Below are 20605 nucleotides of genomic sequence, written 5' to 3'. Positions count from 1 at the left end.
ACTCACCAACCACCCACACCCCTCTGTAGGTTGTGTGTTGTCGGGTTGAGTAGAGTTCTGCTTCCCCTCTGTGTCCCACACATGCCCCACATTCTTTCCCACACATGCCCCACACTTATCCCACACATGCCCCACATTCTTTCCCACACATGTCCCACACATGCCCCACACTTATCCCACACATGCCCCACATTCTTTCCCACATATGTCCCACACATGCCCCACACTTATCCCACACATGCCCCACACTTATCCCCACACTTATCCTACACTTATCCCACACATGCCCAAATTTATCCCACACTTATCCCACACATGCCCCACACTTATCCCACACATGCCCCACACTTATCCCACACATGCCCCACACTTATCCCACACATGCCCCACACTTATCCCACACATGCCCCACACTTATCCCACACATGCCCCACACTTATCCCACACATGCCCCACACTTATCCCACACATGCCCCACACTTATCCCACACATACCCCACACATGCCCCACACTTATCCCACACATGCCCCACACTTATCCTACACATACCCCACACATGCATCACACTTATCCCACACTTATCCCACACATGCCCCACACTTATCCCACACATGCCCCACACTTATCCCACACATGCCCCACACTTATCACACGCATGCCCACACTTATCCCACACATGCCCCACACTTATCCCACACATGCCCCACACTTATCCCACACATGCCCCCACACTTATCACACGCATGCCCACACTTATCCCACACATGCCCCACACTTATCCCACACATGCCCCACACTTATCCCACACATGCCCCACACTTATCCCACACATGCCCCACACTTATCCCACACATGCCCCACACTTATCCCACACATGCCCCACACTTATCCCACACATGCCCCACACTTATCCCACACATGCCCCACACTTATCCCACACATACCCCACACATGCCCCACACTTATCCCACACATGCCCCACACTTATCCCACACATACCCACACATGCATCACACTTATCCCACACTTATCCCACACATGCCCCACACTTATCCCACACATGCCCCACACATGCCCCACACTTATCCCACACATGCCCCACACATGCCCCACACTTATCCCACACATGCCCCACACTTATCCCACACATACCTCACACATGCATCACACTTATCCCACACTTATCCCACACTTATCCCACACATGCCCCACACTTATCCCACACATGCCCCACGCATGCTCAACACTTATCCCACACATGTCCCACACTTATCCAACCTATGCCCCACTTTTATCCCACACATTCCCCACACTTATCCTATACATGCCCCACACTTATCCCACGCATGCCCCACACTTATCCCACTTATCCCACACATATGCCACCCGGCCTGACATTTACTGAGATCACGCAACAATTGATATAGGTCACCCCACTACGAGAAACTACGGCACAGCAAAAACAATGGACGTCATAATAAGCTCTGTTACGTTTGCATTAACGTCACTCCAGTGCTGAAGTGAGAGTTACCCCGCTTAGCAAAAAACTGTTTTAAACGTTAGAGAAGGGAGGGGCTCACTCGCGGCAGGAGTTATCCCGGCTTGGTCTAGAACAGCGGAGTTGTCCGCCCCTGTTTTTATTGTATTATAACGTGAGATAAGGGATGTTGCTCATCGATAGCATTTTATTTTTAGAAGTGAAAGTATGTTACAGGTACGAAAATAACAGGTTACTGCTACCCCAGCAAGATTCTACACACACGCTCAGTGGGTTGGGTCAGTCAGAGACTAGCGGCATGAGGGTCTTGTGTACACTCACACAAAACATTCGGCGTATGGTGGCTCCGTTCTTTGGATACAGTGCTGGTGTTTATTCTAGGGTTTGGAGGATTTACGTTGTTATCCGTGTTCTGTTGTAGTGGAGCTTGTGTGTAGCTGGGATAAGCTGTCCTGTCCTCTAGATCAGCTGTCTTCTAGATCAGCTGTCTTCTAGATCAGCTGTCTTCTAGATCAGCTGTCTTCTAGATCAACTGTCTTCTAGATCAGCTGTCTTCTAGATCAGCTGTCCTATAGATAAACTGTCATCTAGATTTGCTGTCTTCTAGATCAGCTGTCTTCTAGATCAGCTGTCCTATAGATCAGCTGTCCTATAGATCAGCTGTCCTCTAGATCAGCTGTCCTCTAGATCAGCTGTCCTTTAGATCAGCTGTCCTATAAATCAGCTGTCCTATAGATCAGCTGTCCTCTAGATCCATCTGTCCTCTAGATCCATCTGTCCTCTTGTTTGGTTGATGCTATCGAGTTGTTGATGTTATTGATCTGTCGTTAGTAGATGTGGTAGGAGGGACATGAAACAAATACCTTATTTACAACGTAGTCAACTAGTATGGATTAAGTGACACCGTGTCAAGGGGATTAACTGACACCGTGTAAGGAGGATTAACGGTCTCGCTGTATGGAATAGCTGGCACCATATGTGAATTATTCAATATCGTGTATGGATTAACAACCTTCTGTATGGATTAACAACCTCCTGTATGGATTAACATACACCCTGTATGGATTAACATACACCCTGTATGGATTAACTACCTCCTGTATGGATTAACGAGCCCCGTGGCGGCCATGATGATGTCAGCACTGGAGCAGACGCCGGAGATGTACGACTGGTGCTACGGCTCGACATGGCGCACCGCCTACAGTCAGCTGATCAAGGTACGTAACCCAGCACACACGGATACTTTTTACCGGCGTCCAGCCTCCCCGCGCACCGTGTGACATAGCGATCAATAGCCTATTGTGGAAATGTATTGCGGTTAACATTTAGTGTTGGCAGCTCGGCTACAACACCGTGTGTAGCGGGGGGGGGGGGGGGGGGGAGGTCTCAATTACTATGTGCTAATCAGATCAGACACAATATCTTCGGTAAAAATATACCCCGTATCGAATGTTTGACAATCATAGTCATCCAGAATGGTGTATCAGATCTTGTGTTGTTTTTTTGTCACTTTGTCTCAACTTCTGATACGTCCGCGCTTTTTGAAACATCTGCTTGTTATAAGGGAGTGTACTCGGTGTTGACTGATTTGCTGTAGTTTCATTGTTCACGTTTGTTTGTTGTTTTATCGTTAGTGCATCACATGTGCTTAGATCCGTTGCTGTTAGCAAGACAGATAAACTGTACTTCATCTTACCAATGCGTTACCTTATGTCGTCGTCGCCCCCCCCCCCCCCGACTCCTATCGATTGGTGGTCTCCTCCCCCCTCCGTCCCAGGACCACGTGACACGATGCACGTGACATTTAAGCTTGTGTTATTTACCCTCAAACATGCCAATCAAACCTCCTATTGAGCTTTGTGCCGTTTGCATCTCCCATTGAAAGTCCCGCGTTTGCCGATTGTTTATGTCATTAAATCTATTCGTATGTCATTTGAGTATGTCATTAAATCTATTCGTATGTCATTTGAGTATGTCATTAAATTTGGGTCTTTGTTTAAATGTGAACAAATGCTTTTCATGTCGGCCATCTCTTCATGTCGGCCATCTCTGTAGCCTGTAAATAAAACCTGGATGTTAGGGGTACCTGGTCAAGACATAACTCCGTACACATTTCTCCACTGTCTTGTGAGGGTACACATTTCTCTGCTGTCTTGTGGGGGTACACATTTCTCTGCTGTCTTGTGAGGGTACACATTTCTCTGCTGTCTTGTGAGGGTACACATTTCTCCACTGTCTTGTGAGGGTACACATTTCTCTGTGTCTTGTGGGGGTACACATTTCTCTGTGTCTTGTGGGGGTACACATTTCTCTGTGTCTTGTGGGGGTACACATTTCTCTGTGTCTTGTGGGGGTACACATTTCCCTGTGTCTTGTGGGGGTACACATTTCTCTGTGTCTTGTGGGGGTACACATTTCTCTGTGTCTTGTGGGGGTACACATTTCTCTGCTGTCTTGTGGGGTACACATTTCTCTGCTGTCTTGTGGGGGTACACATTTCTCTGCTGTCTTGTGGGGGTACACATTTCTCTGCTGTCTTGTGAGGGTACACATTTCTCTGCTGTCTTGTGGGGGTACACATTTCTGTTTTGTGAGGGTACACATTTCTCTGCTGTCTTGTGGGGGTACACATTTCTCTGTGTCTTGTGGGGGTACACATTTCTCTGTGTCTTGTGGGGGTACACATTTCTCTGTGTCTTGTGGGGGTACACATTTCTCTGTGTCTTGTGGGGGTACACATTTCTCTGTGTCTTGTGGGGGTACACATTTCTCTGCTGTCTTGTGGGGGTACACATTTCTCTGCTGTCTTGTGGGGGTACACATTTCTCTGCTGTCTTGTGGGGGTACACATTTCTCTGCTGTCTTGTGAGGGTACACATTTCTCTGCTGTCTTGTGGGGGTACACATTTCTGTTTTGTGAGGGTACACATTTCTCTGCTGTCTTGTGGGGGTACACATTTCTCTGCTGTCTTGTGGGGGTACACATTTCTCTGCTGTCTTGTGGGGGTACACATTTCTCTGCTGTCTTGTGGGGGTACACATTTCTCTGTGTCTTGTGGGGGTACACATTTCTCTGCTGTCTTGTGGGGGTACACATTTCTCTGTGTCTTGTGGGGGTACACATTTCTCTGTGTCTTGTGGGGGTACACATTTCTCTGTGTCTTGTGGGGGTACAGATTTAACTCTGATTAGTGGTGACCTGTAGTGGCACGGTGAATAGAGGCTAGTGGTGACCTGTGGACAAGTTGATTTAACAAAGGCTCAGTTTCTAACTTTACATTCTGGCAGCATTTAACTTCTCTCTTTAATTAGGTTAATCACTTTAATTGGTCTTTAAATTATAAATTTCCTGCCTTAATGCGTTGCGTTTTTGCTGCATAATTACATGCTTTTTCAAAATGTTAAAAGTAAAAAAATTGTATGATTCATTGCCTGACTTGTACATTATGTTCTATTATTCCCTTTCCAAATGTTTACCAAAGTTTTCTAAATAGATATACCAACACTTGCCTAATGTGTACACCAACACTTGCCTAATGTGTACACCAACCCTTGCCTAATGTATACACCAACCCTTGCCTAATGTCTACACCAACCCTTGCCTAACGTGTACACCAACCCTTGCCTAATGTGTACACCAACCCTTGCCTAACGTGTACACCAACCCTTGCCTAATGTGTACACCAATCCTTGCCTAACGTGTACACCAATCCTTTTCTAATGTGTACACCAACCCTTGCCTAATGTCTACACCAACCCTTGCCTGATGTGTACACCAACCCTTGCCTAATATCTACACCAACCCTTGCCTAATGTGTACACCAACCCTTGCATAATGTCTACACCAACCCTTGCCTAACGTGTACACCAACCCTTGCCTAATGTGTACACCAACCCTTGCCTAACGTGTACACCAACCCTTGCCTAATGTGTACACCAACCCTTGCCTAATGTGTACACCAACCCTTGCCTAATGTCTACACCAACCCTTGCCTAATGTGTACACCAACCCTTGCCTAATGTGTACACCAACCCTTGCCTAATGTGTACACCAACCCTTGCCTAATGTCTGCACCAACCCTTGCCTAATGTCTACACCAACCCTTGCCTAATGTTGTACACCAACCCTAGCCTAATGTCTACACCAAACCTTGTCTAACGTCTAAACCAACCCTTGCCTAATGTCTACACCAACCCTTGCCTAATGTGTACACCAACCCTTGCCTAATGTCTACACCAAACCTTGTCTAACGTCTAAACCAACCCTTGCCTAATGTGTACACCAACCCTTGCCTAATGTGTACACCAACCCTTGCCTAATGTCTACACCAACCCTTGCCTAATGTGTACACCAACCCTTGCCTAATGTGTACACTAACCCTTGCCTAATGTCTACACCAACCCTTGCCTAATGTGTACACCAACCCTTGCCTAATGTCTACACCAACCCTTGCCTAATGTGTACACCAACCCTTGCCTAATGTGTACACCAACCCTTGCCTAATGTGTACACCAACCCTTGCCTAATGTCTACACCAACCCTTGCCTAATGTCTACACCAACCCTTGCCTAATGTTGTACACCAACCCTTGCCTAATGTCTACACCAAACCTTGTCTAATGTCTACACCAAACCTTGTCTAACGTCTAAACCAACCCTTGCCTAATGTGTACACCAATCCTTGCCTAACGTGTACACCAACCCTTTCCTAATGTGTACACCAACCCTTGCCTAATGTATACACCAACCCTTGCCTAATGTGTACACCAACCCTTGCCTAATGTCTACACCAAACCTTGTCTAACGTCTAAACCAACCCTTGCCTAATGTGTACACCAACCCTTGCCTAATGTGTACACCAACCCTTGCCTAATGTGTATACCAACCCTTGCCTAATGTGTACACCAACCCTTGCCTAATGTGTACACCAACCCTTGCCTAATGTCTACACCAACCCTTGCCTAATGTCTACACCAACCCTTGCCTAATGTTGTACACCAACCCTTGCCTAATGTCTACACCAAACCTTGTCTAATGTCTACACCAAACCTTGTCTAACGTCTAAACCAACCCTTGCCTAATGTCTACACCAACCCTTGCCTAATGTGTACACCAACACTTGCCTAATGTGTACATTCTTTCCTCTAGTCCAGGTCCACGGCCGAGCTCAACCTGAGTGTAGACACCAACCCTTGCCTAATGTGTACACCAACCCTTGCCTAATGTGTACATTCTTTCCTCTAGTCCAGGTCCACGGCCGAGCTCAACCTGAGTGTAGACACCAACCCTTGCCTAATGTGTACACCAACCCTTGCCTAATGTGTACATTCTTTCCTCTAGTCCAGGTCCACGGCCGAGCTCAACCTGAGTGTAGACACCAACCCTTGCCTAATGTGTACACCAACCCTTGCCTAATGTGTACATTCTTTCCTCTAGTCCAGGTCCACGGCCGAGCTCAACCTGAGTGTAGACACCAACCAGGCACAGAGGGAGCTGATAGCCCAGCTGGAGGCCAAGAACAGGTTAGTGGTCAGTTAATGGCCAGTGGTAGTGAGGGCTGGTCAGTTAGTGGTCAGTTGGGGCTGGTCAGTGGTAGTGGGGGCTGGTCAGTTAGTGGTCAGTTGGGGCTGGTCAGTTAGTGGTCAGTTGGGGCTGGTCAGTTAGTGGTCAGTTGGGGCTGGTCAGTGGTAGTGGGGGCTGGTCAGTTAGTGGTCAGTTGGGGCTGGTCAGTTAGTGGTCAGTTGGGGCTGGTCAGTGGTAGTGGGGGCTGGTCAGTTAGTGGTCAGTTGTTGTGGGGGCTGGTCAGTTAGTAGTCAGTGGTTGTGGGGGCTGGTCAGTTAGTGGTCACTGCGGGCTGGTCAATTTGTGGTCAGTGGGGAGCTGGTCAGTTTGTTGGGTGGTCAGTGGGGGCTGGTCAGTTAGTAGTCAGTGGTTGTGTGGGCTGGTCAGTTAGTGGTCAGTTGTTGTGGGGGCTGGTCAGTTAGTGGTCAGTGTGGGCTGGTCAGTTAGTAGTCAGTGGTTGTGGGGGCTGGTCAGTTAGTGGTCAGTGGTTGTGGGGGCTGGTCAGTTAGTGGTCAGTTGTTGTGGGGGCTGGTCAGTTAGTAGTCAGTTGTTGTGGGGGCTGGTCAGTTAGTGGTCAGTGGTAGTGTAGTGTAGACACCAACCAGGCACAGAGGGAGCTGATAGCCCAGCTGGAGGCCAAGAACAGGTTAGTGGTCAGTTAATGGCCAGTGGTAGTGAGGGCTGGTCAGTTAGTGGTCAGTTGGGGCTGGTCAGTGGTAGTGGGGGCTGGTCAGTTAGTGGTCAGTTGGGGCTGGTCAGTTAGTGGTCAGTTGGGGCTGGTCAGTTAGTGGTCAGTTGGGGCTGGTCAGTGGTAGTGGGGGCTGGTCAGTTAGTGGTCAGTTGGGGCTGGTCAGTTAGTGGTCAGTTGGGGCTGGTCAGTGGTAGTGGGGGCTGGTCAGTTAGTGGTCAGTTGTTGTGGGGGCTGGTCAGTTAGTAGTCAGTGGTTGTGGGGGCTGGTCAGTTAGTGGTCACTGCGGGCTGGTCAATTTGTGGTCAGTGGGGAGCTGGTCAGTTTGTTGGGTGGTCAGTGGGGGCTGGTCAGTTAGTAGTCAGTGGTTGTGTGGGCTGGTCAGTTAGTAGTCATTGGTTGTGTGGCTGGTCAGTTAGTGGTCAGTGGTTGTGGGGGCTGGTCAGTTAGTGGTCAGTTGTTGTGTGGGCTGGTCAGTTTGTGTCAGTGGTAGTGGGGGGCTGGTCAGTTAGTAATCAGTTGTTGTGGGGGCTGGTCAGTTAGTAGTCAGTTGTTGTGTGGGCTGGTCAGTTAGTGGTCAGTGGGGGCTGGTCAGTTAGTAGTCATTGGTTGTGTGGCTGGTCAGTTAGTGGTCAGTGGTTGTGGGGGCTGGTCAGTTAGTGGTCAGTGGCGGCTGGTCAGTTAGTAGTCAGTTGTTTTGTGGGCTGGTCAGTTAGTGGTCAGTGGTTGTGGGGGCTTGTCAGTTAGTAGTCAGTTGTTGTGGGGGCTGGTCAGTTAGTGGTCAGTGTGGGCTGGTCAGTTAGTGGTCAGTTGTTGTGGGGGCTGGTCAGTTAGTAGTCAGTGGTTGTGGGGGCTGGTCAGTTAGTGGTCAGTGGTTGTGGGGGCTAGTCAGTTAATGGTCAGTTGTAGTGTGGGATGGTCAGTGGTAGTTTGGGATGGTCAGTGGTAGTGGGGACTGGTCAGTGGTTGTGGGGACTGGTCAGTGGTTGTGGGGACTGGTCAGTGGTTGTGGGGACTGGTCAGTGGTTGTGGGGACTGGTCAGTGGTTGTGGGGGCTGGCCAGTGGTTGTGGTGGCTGGTCATTTAGTTGACTGTCAGTGGTTGTGAGGGTACTGTTACGGTTTAGTTGGGGTACTGTTAAGGTGTAGTTGGTTTGTTATGTGTAGTTGACGTGTTGTTATCTGTCGATGTTAGAGGTCAGTGGGTGCTGATTAGTGGTAGTTGGGGCTGGTCAGTTTGTGGTCAGTGGAGGCTGATCAGTGGTAGTGGGGGCTGGTCTGGTCAGTGGTTGTTGGGGTACTGTTAGGTAAACGGAAAAAAAGTCACAGGAAAAAAAAACACAGAAAAAAAGTCACAGTTTTTGCTAGGAAAAAAAGTCACAGAAAAAAAGTCACAGTGGAAAAATTTTATCGGAAAAAAAGTCACAGAAATAAAGTCACAGAAAAAAAGTCACAAAAATCTTTTTAGAAATATTTTTATTAATTTGTTAAGAATTGTAAAACTTTGTGTGTTTATTGTTGTGGGTTGTATTTTTTGATAGCATAAATTATTTATAGACGTTAAAAGCATTATGATTTATAACAATTGTAAGTAAAAATACTCTAAGATAATTAACACAACAATCTCAACTTTTGTTACATATTTAGTTAAATACGCGGTAGAAATGTTAATTATAAAAGAAATTTAGGCACATTTTGCCGTAGGCTATTCTCTGGTCGGCCTCTCCTCGGTAGTCATTGTCCGAACATATTTTGTGTTGTTGACGTTATGCGTCAATGACAGCCTTTGAACCTTGTCGGCTTTCTTTTTTGATCCTAAGTTTTGTTATGTAATGAGCGTGATAAATGTGGGCAGTAAAGGTGGTTGAACTAAATATAGCTATTGTTGCCATGAGTTGAAGGCAGCAAGTCAGATGAACTTACCATTTCACGGTAATTTAATATTGGTATTAAAAAAAAACACGATGAAAAACGTGGACTTTGGGGCATTCTATTAAATGCTACTAATCTTAAGTTTAAAATAATTACAATCTACATACTTCATAATAACTATTTTCAGGTGAATTATAAAAATTCCTATGTGTATACAGCCTACACACATTACATTACATTTAATTAATCCTAAGTTAATTTGCACTCTCTCAATATTTAATACATAAAAGTATTAACAAATATCATGCAAATATATATTTGTGACTTTTTTTCCTGTGACTTTTTTTCCTGTGACTTTTTTTCCTGTGACTTTTTTTCCTGTGACTTTTTTTCTGTGTTTTTTTTTCCTGTGTTTTTTTTTCCTGTGACTTTTTTTCCTACAATCTACTGTTAAGGTATAGTTATAGTATTTTTAAGCTATAGTTGGGGTACTGTTGAGGTGTAGTTGGTTGTTATGTGTAGTTGGTTGTTATGTGTAGTTGACGTGTTGTTATCTGCCGATGGGCTACAATTATGCCGCCTTTGATATGTGATTATCAGAAGCCATTAGCAAACTGATCTTATCTCTGGCTCCAGGCTAATGCTGGCGCTAATGTTGTTGTAAGTCGGGGTTATATTGGTAGGGGACAACAGTGCTGATTACGTCATCGTTTTCTGTGTTGTGTCGCACAGCGCGGCTTTCCACTGTCGCCGGTGGTATCAGCCTCCATCTTAAGATTAGTCGTGCTTTAGTTCAAAGATTTTTATGTTCATACATTTTAAACCCGTGCGCTTCACTATGATAAGGTCGTTGGTGTAAACTGTTTCCCCCATTTCTTATGGGCCACGGTTGTCTGAAGGTTGTTACACTGTGAGAACTCTTTTTTAAATCACTGCCATCCTCTGTTGATCCATGATGTTGGCGTGACGGTCCTTTGTTGATCCATGATGTTGACGTGATGGTCCTCTGTTGATCCATGATGTTGGCGTGACGGTCCTCTGTTGATCCATGATGTTGGCGTGACAGTCCTCTGTTGATCCATGATGTTGGCGTGACGGTCCTCTGTTGATCCATGATGTTGGCGTGACGGTCCTTTGTTGATCCATGATGTTGGCGTGACGGTCCTCTGTTGATCCATGATGTTGACGTCACGGTCCTCTGTTGATCCATGAAGTTGCCAGATTGGCGTGACGGCCATCCCAGTTCCAGCTATTACAAATTCTGTTTGATATTATTGTGTCAGTAACACGGGAATCACGTGTTCGCGGGATACATCTCATTAAGTATGCATGGTACTACAGGTTCAAAGTTCACGCCGCTAACGCTATTAGCTAATCGAGACGACAACAAAGGGAGGTAATGCTGAATTGTTCGTGGCGTGCTCACATTGGCTGGCACGTTCGGCTGAACAAACGACTGTGTTGTCCGTTCATATGGGGGGGGGGGGGGGGGGGGGGGGGGCAGAGGCGTAGCGACCCTTCCCGGCGCCCGGGGCGAACTTTCAATTTGGCGCCCCCCCCCGCTTATATATATATATATATATATATATATATATATATATATATATATATATATACATGTGTGTGTGTGTGTATAATTATGTGTGTGTGATAGTGTGTTTATATATAAGCTTGTGTGTGGGTAAGAGTGTATTTGTGTGTGTAAGCGTGTGTGTAAGCGTGTGTGCTACAGTCCGGACAAGGTTTAATAATTACATTGTATGATTTTCATTTCTTAAAACTTTACGACAATTTAATTCCCATTAAGATGCGTTTAACTTTTTTTGCGAAAGATTAGTAATGTCAGTAAAAAAAAAATAAGCCTGATCTGTGTTAGAGGGTAGTTTGTAGCTAACGCTAATATGTTTAGACCAGCCTTTTATGTTCTAGTTTTGGAACGATCTCTGTTGTGATATGGTACATAGTTGGATTCGAAGTTTGTTAGAGTAAGGACACACAAGTGACATACAAGAAGAAGTTATCAGAAATATTTATTGTTCACATTGGAATACGACATGGGTATTTCGTTGATTGGTTGATGGTATGACAAAACAAGCTAGAGAAAACAAACTGGAATCCAACGGATGTTAACAGCTCGTAGTCTTGGATTTCGCAGATTTGCCCTGCCTTCTCGCACACAGAGTTACTTCCAGGCATCTCTTCGGGGGGGGGGGGGGGGGGGGGGCGAAGCCCCCCGAAATTTTTTTACCGCCCCCTTGAACGAAATGAAATTTATATAATTTATATATAGAAAATATATACTTTTAACAGTGTCCGCCCCCCCGAAGAAAGTCTACCGCCCCCCCCCCCGATAATTTCAAGTGCCCCCCCCCCCCCCCCCCCCCGGAGAAAAAAGTCTGGAAGAAACACTGCTCGCACAACGTTAACAACAAATGCAGAACTAATTGTATTGATTGAAGAAGCAGTAACAATCAATTTAATGATAGCCCATGACGTTCTGATTATAATCAGCAGCAATAAAACGCGTTTTAACACTCTAAGAAAATATGGAATTCAAATGCATTGTCAAAAAAATTCAATCAGGATCTATAACTAAATGTGGTCTCTTTTACTGTATGGCTTGGAGCTAGATTATAGACAGTGGAGAATGAAATAAGAGCATGGAAAAAAGTGGTGGTTTTCAAGAATCCGTGATATTTAGTTCTCTTTAATATAGTTCAGTGATCCAGGTAAGATGTAATGCAATCAATCAAAAGTATCTGATCTCACACGTTGAAGTTGAGAGAATAGTAAGAATCTTACAAAGAAATAGTCGCGTCTTTTTTTTTTAACAAAACTGGCTAGTGAAATTGTACATTACGCGTTAATACACTTGGTTTCTTTACTAAGTGTTAAGAGAGTTATCTACTCACCAATCCAGTACAAATACTTGCGATTTTTGTTAGCAAAAAAAGCGCCCCCCACCCCCACACACACTCATCACAACCATCTTGGACAAAGTTTGTAGAGCGGTTTTTAACGTAACTAACTTTTTTTTTAATGTTACACAATTATACAATGCACAGTACAATTCGTTTCTTTCTGAGAGCTAAAGGTTGTTTACTCAGAATCCAGTGTAATTTTGCTATTTTATTTAGCCTAAAAGCGCCCCCCCCGCACCATCTTGATAAAAGTCACTAACGTATTTTACAGTTCAACAATCGTACAATACGTTTTAATACAATTGGTTTCTTTTAATAGTGGTAACGTTTATCGACTCAACAATCTAGTGTAAATTCTTCCGATTTAAGTCTCGAAAAAGCGCCCCCCCCCCCATCTAGGAAAAGCTTCAAAGCGGTTTTGCCGGTCACTGTTTCTTAAGAGTATATGTTTTACATTAAGAAATCAAGGTAGAAGACAGTTAAATCAGTGTGCAAAGGCGTGTAGCCATTACATTTCTTAACTTAGACAGTTTATAATTCAAAACTGCAGCATAAAATCAGCTTTAAAATTTTTTTCCCACCCCTTTTGGCGCCCCCATAGGGTCGGCGCCCGGGGCGGCCGCCCCCCCGCCCCCCCCCCCCTAGCTACGCCTCTGGGGGGGGGGGGGGGTGCTCACGGTCAGGTGCTTTGTAGGACGTTTGACAATATGGGTTCATAGTTGAAATGCCTGGCGAGTAAAGTCGTAAAGTCCTTCACGTCATGATGCTGGGTGGTCAGGTGCTTTGTAGGACGTTTGACAATATGGGTTCATAGTTGAAATGCCTGGCGAGTAAAGTCGTAAAGTCCTTCACGTCACGATGGTTGGTTCGTGCTTACTTTACCAAGTGGATTTTATCTCACTGGAGACCGAGGGATGGCGCGGTAATCTCACAACGGTGGGGGGAGGGGGGGGGAACATCATTTAGAAAACTTCAAAATTGATTGAGAAAACACGCCTTGATCAACCGATTAGATCAGGGGTCTCCAAACCAACATCAAACATTTTAAATCTCAGCGCGAACCGTGAAATATATGACTCTACATGACACCACTTGACATGACACCATTCACCAGACAAGACCAGGGACACCTGAGGTACTGCATCAGGTACTACCCGACCTTGTGGCGTCACTGGGGGAGGGGGGATGTACCGGAACTTGCTGTACAGTCTAGGGTGGCGTGCTGATCTGTAGGGATGAGGGGACGTTTTGGGTTCTCTTGAGTTTAAGATCAAATGTGGTGCTCATTCAGGTTGAAGCTAATTGAGTGGTCAAACGCCAGGGCAAATTGTGTCCCATATTAGGGTTAATTGAATGATGAAATACTAGCACTAACAGAGTAGTCAAACGCTAGGGCCAACATGTGCATCCACTCACTCAGTTTCACCCATTACGGTGGGTAATCGCAAAAAATATCGTGACCATACACACAGACTGACTTAGTAATCCCCTCCACCTTTCAGAGAAATCATGCTTGCCCCCCCCCCCCATTGTTTCCCCAGAGAAATCATGCTTGCCCCCCCCCCCCCATTGTTTCACCAGAGAAATCATGCTTGCCCCCCCCCCCCATTGTTTCCCCAGAGAAATCATGCTTGCCCCCCCCCCCCATTGTTTCACCAGAGAAATCATGCTTGCCCCCCCCCCCCTTGTTTCCCCAGAGAAATCATGCTTGCCCCCCCCCCCCATTGTTTCACCAGAGAAATCATGCTTGCCCCCCCCCCCCCCATTGTTTCACCAGAGAAATCATGCTTGCCCCCCCCCCCCTTGTTTCCCCAGAGAAATCATGCTTGCCCCCCCCCCCCCCATTGTTTCACCAGAGAAATCATGCTTGCCCCCCCCCCCTCCCATTGTTTCACCAGAGAAATCATGCTTGCCCCCCCCCCCCACCCCCGTTGTTTCACCAGAGAAATCATGCGTGAGATCCAGAGATTGAGGCTGGAGCAGGAGGCGTTTGTCCAGGAGGGTGGGGACACGTCCCAGTACAACCCCACCCTGTTGGCGGAGCTGCGGCTCCTGCGTCAGAGAAAAGACGAGCTGGAGGCCAGGATGCAGGCACTGCAGGAGAGCCGCAAGGACCTGATGGTGCAGCTGGAGACTTTGATGAAGCTCTTGAAGGTATGTCTGGTACATCTGGAGACTTTGATGCTCTTGAAGGTATGTCTGGTGGTGTAGCTGGAGACTTTGATGAAGCTCTTGAAGGTATGTTTGGTGCAGCTGGAGACTTTGATGAAGCTCTTGAAGGTAGGTGCAGCTGAAGACTTTGATGAAGCTCTTGAAGGTATGTCTGGTGCAGCTGGAGACTTTGATGAAGCTCTTGAAGGTATGTCTGGTGTAGCTGGAGACTTTGATGAAGCTCTTGAAGGTAGGTGCAGCTGGAGACTTTGATGAAGCTCTTGAAGGTATGTCTGGTGCATCTGGAGACTTTGATGAAGCTCTTGAAGGTATGTCTGGTGTAGCTGGAGACTTTGATGAAGCTCTTGAAGGTATGTTTGGTGCAGCTTGAGACTTTGATGAAGCTCTTGAAGGTAGGTGCAGCTGAAGACTTTGATGAAGCTCTTGAAGGTATGTCTGGTTAGCTGACCATCCTACAGGTATGTCTTGTTAGAATGTGCTCAATATATTTTACTATTACGTATAATATTTATAAGCTTATTTGAAGTTACAATCAACCAGAGTATCTAATTTTGATTGGTTGGATATTTTTAGAACCACCCAACGTCACCGAGGTCAACGCCCAACAGCTCTCCAAGATCCCGCAGCGGTCTGTCACCAACATTCACAGCAGCTCTGGCCAACCGGGCAGCCACCTCACCAGGTAAATACCACCTTTTCTTTCACACACAATAGCCACCTTTGTTTTTCCTCCACCCCCACCTTTTCATCCCCGCCTCCCTCTCATTTCTGATTGCCATTGCCTTTTGCTGAGGAAAACTTATTGACTGTCAAGTTGTCTGTCAAATGTCATTTTTCTTTTGTTTATGAATGACGCAGCTGATTGCTATTTATGTCTTTTGGTTCAGTATATGTGGGTTTGTTTTGTAAGGTAATGGAAGCGGAGGGGGAAGGGGGGTCAAAGTTATGAAAGAATATTTCAAAGTTCCCCAGATAACTAAAATGTTGGTACTGGTTAACCGAGGGTTAGGGTTAGGGTTTTATGTTTGGTGTTTGCCAACAGCTTTTTCAGGGCGCCACTGGCTGTTGAAACTTGGCACAGGCCTGGTCTGGCTACAGAATACATGGGGAAATACTGATCAGCCTCCATGCTAGCTAGTGGTTTGGAGGCAGTTGGCTCTTAGACAAGCACATAACCTAAGTTTCTTGGGGTGGAGACATTAGGCTCTTAGATAAGCACATAACCTGAGTTTCATGGGGTGGGGGCAGAGCTCCTCATATGGGACAAAGTAAAAAAAAAAATGTAATTTATATAGAATAATATACATAATATATCAGCATCTGCCCCAAATATTATTTTGAGTGCACCTCCCTCCCTATCCCTGGAGTAAAATGTGTACACAAAAAGAGTTGATGTCTGTGTACATTAAAAGCGATGATGTCTGCGTACTATCCAACAGCTCCATCTGCCAGTGCTGAGCTGAGCTTGACTGGACTGGGTGGTGACGTCCAGCAGGCTTTCACTGTCCAGACAACATCAGGACCTGCACTGACCCGCACACTGCGCAATGACCTTCTGATGGCTGCAGACTCAGTCACCAACGCCATGTCTTCATTGGTCAAGGAGCTTCACTCTGGTAGGTTCTTAATGCTGCTGTTTTAGGGCAGTTTTTGTTGCCTCAGTTTTAGGAAATGATTTGCTGCTGTATTTTTAAGGAATTATTTGCTGCTGTAGTTTTCGGGAATTATTTGCTGTTGTAGTTTAAGGCAGATTTTGCTCTATCAATTTTTTGACAATTGCAGTTCCTTTCAAAAGTGTATAAATTAAAACTGCTGTTCCCAAATGTCAACTAGTTAAAAATTAACATGACAGCGTTTAGCTCTGCCCATCCCATCCTGTTGCAGTATATAGATATCATGCTGAGATTTCTGTCAAATGAACAAATTGAACATGTCAGGCAAAGCTTTTGTCTGTCATGATAAAGAAATTAGCTGAAGGCAATTTGTAATGCAATCTTGTCCTCCATCATGCATTTCTGTCAATCAATTTTATTTTTACATTTAAAGCTACATTTATTTTACCTTCCATTATTTCATCAGTTTTTAAAATGATTTTGTGTTTTACTTTTTTTTTTCTTTTCATGTTTTTCCTAAATTTAGATTTAAAGCCTCTTAATGAATACAGATGTTTGAATGTACAAAAGCTTAGCTGGAAAATCAGTTCAGAGAATGCTTTTAAATTCCTGTAAAATTTTTATTCTTTCAGACGATGGAAGTGAAGAGGAATATGATGATGATAGGCTAGAGGAAAAGTTCAATGGTATGTTTTCATGCACATTCCCAATCTTGTTTGAAATATTAACATTTGTAGAGCTACTACATTACATAAAAGAAAACTGAGTTACATTGGGCTCTTGAGAATGTATGTAACCACTATGACAACTTTTATTGGATTATTGAGAATGTATGTTAACTCCTCCACTGTATGTAATGACAAGTATATTTGTCGGGAAATTTAAATCCTTGAATACAGAACCAGTATGTATTGTCAAACTCTAGCTGTATTACACTGTGTTGCTCTATGCATTGGAGCAACCCGTCACTAGGTACTACGACAAATATAATTCAATACAAATTTATTTGTGATAGAAAAATGTGCATCTCCAGCATTTAGCTTGCACAGTTGGTCATTGAATTCCATAAAAAGAAATTGATCTCTTCTGTTTGATCACCAATGAAGGCTTATTATATTATTGGGTTATTTCAAACAAATAAATGAGCTAAAAAAAAAATGAAAAAGGAAAAATAGCTTAGAATTCATGAAACAAGATGTTAAATTCTTCACAAGCTGTAGCAGAAATATTAATTTGAAAACATCTCAAATGAACAATATTAATTGTTTAGGTTAAGCTAAATATTAATAAAGTGAAAGTGCATAAGAATTAATATGATTCAAAAATATATGTGATTCAACAATTGATGTGATTCAAAATCAATGTTGTTTAAGAATTAATGTGATTCAAGAATTAATGTGATTCAAGAATTAATGTGATTCTAGCATTGACTTAACCCTCTATTCCCCTGTACAGAGATGAAGTTTGATGAAGAGTTCATGAGCAGGTCGGGGGCAACTGAAGATGTTGACATGAGTTCGTGGGGTCGGGACGACCTACACTGGAGGATGCGACAGGAAGCTGAGTTTTTAGCTCAACTTCGAGCTCGGAGACAAAGAAGTAGCGCCAACTCCAGTCAAACAACTAGTGATAACGAACAAGATGGGTGAGTAGGGTAGGGGGGATTGGGGTGGTCATCTCAAGGGGGATTGTGGTGGTCATAGGGGATTGTGGTGGTCATCTCATGGGGGATTGTGGTGGTCATCTCATGGGTGATTGTGGTGGTCACCTCATGGGGGATTGTGGTGGTCATCTCATGGGGGATTGTGGTGGTCATTTCATGGGGGATTGTGGTGGTCATCTCATGGGTGATTGTGGTGGTCATAGGGGATTGTGGTGGTCATCTCATGGGGGATTGTGGTGGTCATCTCATGGAGGATTGTGGTGGTCATCTCAGGGTGATTGTGGTGGTCATCTCAAGGGGGATTGTGGTGGACATCTCATGGGGGATTGTGGTGGTCATCTCATGGGTGATTGTGGTGGTCATAGGGGATTGTGGTGGTCATCTTATGGGAGATTGTGGTGGTCATCTCATGGGGGATTGTGGTGGTCATCTTATGGGAGATTGTGGTGGTCATCTTATGGGAGATTGTGGTGGTCATCTTATGGGAGATTGTGGTGGTCATCTTATGGGGGATTGTGGTGGTCATCTTATGGGGGATTGTGGTGGTCATCTCATGGGGGATTGTGGTGGTCATCTTATGGGAGATTGTGGTGGTCATCTTATGGGGGATTGTGGTGGTCATCTTATGGGAGATTGTGGTGGTCATCTCATGGGAGATTGTGGTGGTCATCTCATGGGGGATTGTGGTGGTCATCTCATGGGTGATTGTGGTGGTCATCTCATGGGTGATTGTGGTGGTCATCACATGGGGGATTGTGGTGGTCATAGGGGATTGTGGTGGTCACCTCATGGGGGATTGTGGTGGTCATCTCATGGGTGATTGTGGTGGTCATCTCATGGGAGATTGTGGTGGTCATCTCATGGGGGATTGTGGTGGTCATCTCATGGGAGATTGTGGTGGTCATCTCATGGGAGATTGTGGTGGTCACCTCATGTAGGATTGTGGTGGTCATCTCATGGGGGATTGTGGTGGTCATCTCATGGGGGATTGTGGTGGTCATCTCATGGGGGATTGTGGTGGTCATCTCATGGGGGATTGTGGTGGTCATCTCATGGGGGATTGTGGTGGTCATCTTATGGGTGATTGTGGTGGTCATCTCATGGGGGATTGTGGTGGTCATCTCATGGGGGATTGTGGTGGTCATCTCATGGGTGATTGTGGTGGTCATCTCATGGGGGATTGTGGTGGTCATCTCATGGGGGATTGTGGTGGTCATCTCATGGGTGATTGTGGTGGTCATCTCATGGGGGATTGTGGTGGTCATCTCATGGGTGATTGTGGTGGTCATCTCATGGGTGATTGTGGTGGTCATCTCAAGGGTGATTGTGGTGGTCATCTCATGGGTGATTGTGGTGGTCATCTCATGGGTGATTGTGGTGGTCATCTCATGGGTGATTGTGGTGGTCATCTCATGGGGGATTGTGGTGGTCATCTCATGGGGGATTGTGGTGGTCATCTCATGGGAGATTGTGGTGGTCATCTCATGGGGGATTGTGGTGGTCATCTCATGGGGGATTGTGGTGGTCATCTTATGGGGGATTGTGGTGGTCATAGGGGATTGTGGTGGTCATCTCATGTAGGATTGTGGTGGTCATCTCATGGGGGATTGTGGTGGTCATCTCATGGGGGATTGTGGTGGTCATCTCATGGGTGATTGTGGTGGTCATCTCATGGGGGATTGTGGTGGTCATCTCATGGGGGATTGTGGTGGTCATAGGGGATTGTGGTGGTCATCTTATGGGGGATTGTGGTGGTCACCTCATGGGGGATTGTGGTGGTCATCTTATGGGGGATTGTGGTGGTCATCTCATGGGGGATTGTGGTAGTCATCTCATGGGGGATTGTGGTGGTCATCTTATGGGGGATTGTGGTGGTCATCTCATGGGGGATTGTGGTAGTCATCTCATGGGAGATTGTGGTGGTCATCTTATGGGGGATTGTGGTGGTCATCACATGGGGGATTGTGGTGGTCATCTCATGGGGGATTGTGGTGGTCATCTCATGGGGGATTGTGGTGGTCATCACATGGGGGATTGTGGTGGTCATCTCATGGGGGATTGTGGTGGTCATAGGGGATTGTGGTGGTCATCTCATGTAGGATTGTGGTGGTCATCTCATGGGGGATTGTGGTGGTCACCTCATGGGGGATTGTGGTGGTCATCTCATGGGGGATTGTGGTGGTCATCTCATGGGGGATTGTGGTGGTCATCTCATGGGGGATTGTGGTGGTCATCTCATGGGGGATTGTGGTGGTCACCTCATGGGGGATTGTGGTGGTCATCTCATGGGGGATTGTGGTGGTCATAGGGGATTGTGGTGGTCATCTCATGTAGGATTGTGGTGGTCATCTCATGGGGGATTGTGGTGGTCACCTCATGGGGGATTGTGGTGGTCACCTCATGGGGGATTGTGGTGGTCATCTCATGGGTGATTGTGGTGGTCATCTCATGGGGGATTGTGGTGGTCATCTCATGGGGGATTGTGGTGGTCATCTCATGGGTGATTGTGGTGGTCATCTCATGGGGGATTGTGGTGGTCATCTCATGGGGGATTGTGGTGGTCATCTCATGGGGGATTGTGGTGGTCATCTCATGGGGGATTGTGGTGGTCACCTC

At 45.9% G+C, this 20605-nt stretch overlaps 1 protein-coding gene and 1 long non-coding RNA gene across 2 annotated transcripts in view; both read left to right on the top strand.

The window, feature by feature from the left end:
• Nucleotides 1–20605, top strand: part of LOC131953184 (dystrobrevin beta) — a 73358-nt gene that overhangs the window by 48377 nt on the left and 4376 nt on the right. Inside the window, exons 14-19 of the mRNA XM_059316251.1 lie at nucleotides 6936–7021; nucleotides 14485–14695; nucleotides 15287–15395; nucleotides 16153–16329; nucleotides 16959–17012; nucleotides 17782–17971. Of these exons, the coding sequence (XP_059172234.1) occupies nucleotides 6936–7021; nucleotides 14485–14695; nucleotides 15287–15395; nucleotides 16153–16329; nucleotides 16959–17012; nucleotides 17782–17971 (827 nt within the window). The remainder of the gene's footprint in view (nucleotides 1–6935; nucleotides 7022–14484; nucleotides 14696–15286; nucleotides 15396–16152; nucleotides 16330–16958; nucleotides 17013–17781; nucleotides 17972–20605) is intronic.
• Nucleotides 1723–6689, top strand: LOC131953186 (uncharacterized). Its single transcript, XR_009388605.1, has 3 exons — nucleotides 1723–1867; nucleotides 2334–2716; nucleotides 6648–6689. It is a non-coding gene; the product is annotated as an uncharacterized LOC131953186 (long non-coding RNA).

This window comes from Physella acuta, unplaced genomic scaffold (assembly GCF_028476545.2).
Source record: "Physella acuta isolate Inbredline_101_S28 unplaced genomic scaffold, ASM2847654v3 ptg000913l, whole genome shotgun sequence".
NCBI classification, from domain to species: Eukaryota; Metazoa; Mollusca; class Gastropoda; family Physidae; genus Physella; species Physella acuta.
Note: the sequence above shows the minus strand (reverse complement) of the source record. Positions and strands in the feature narration are given on the sequence as shown.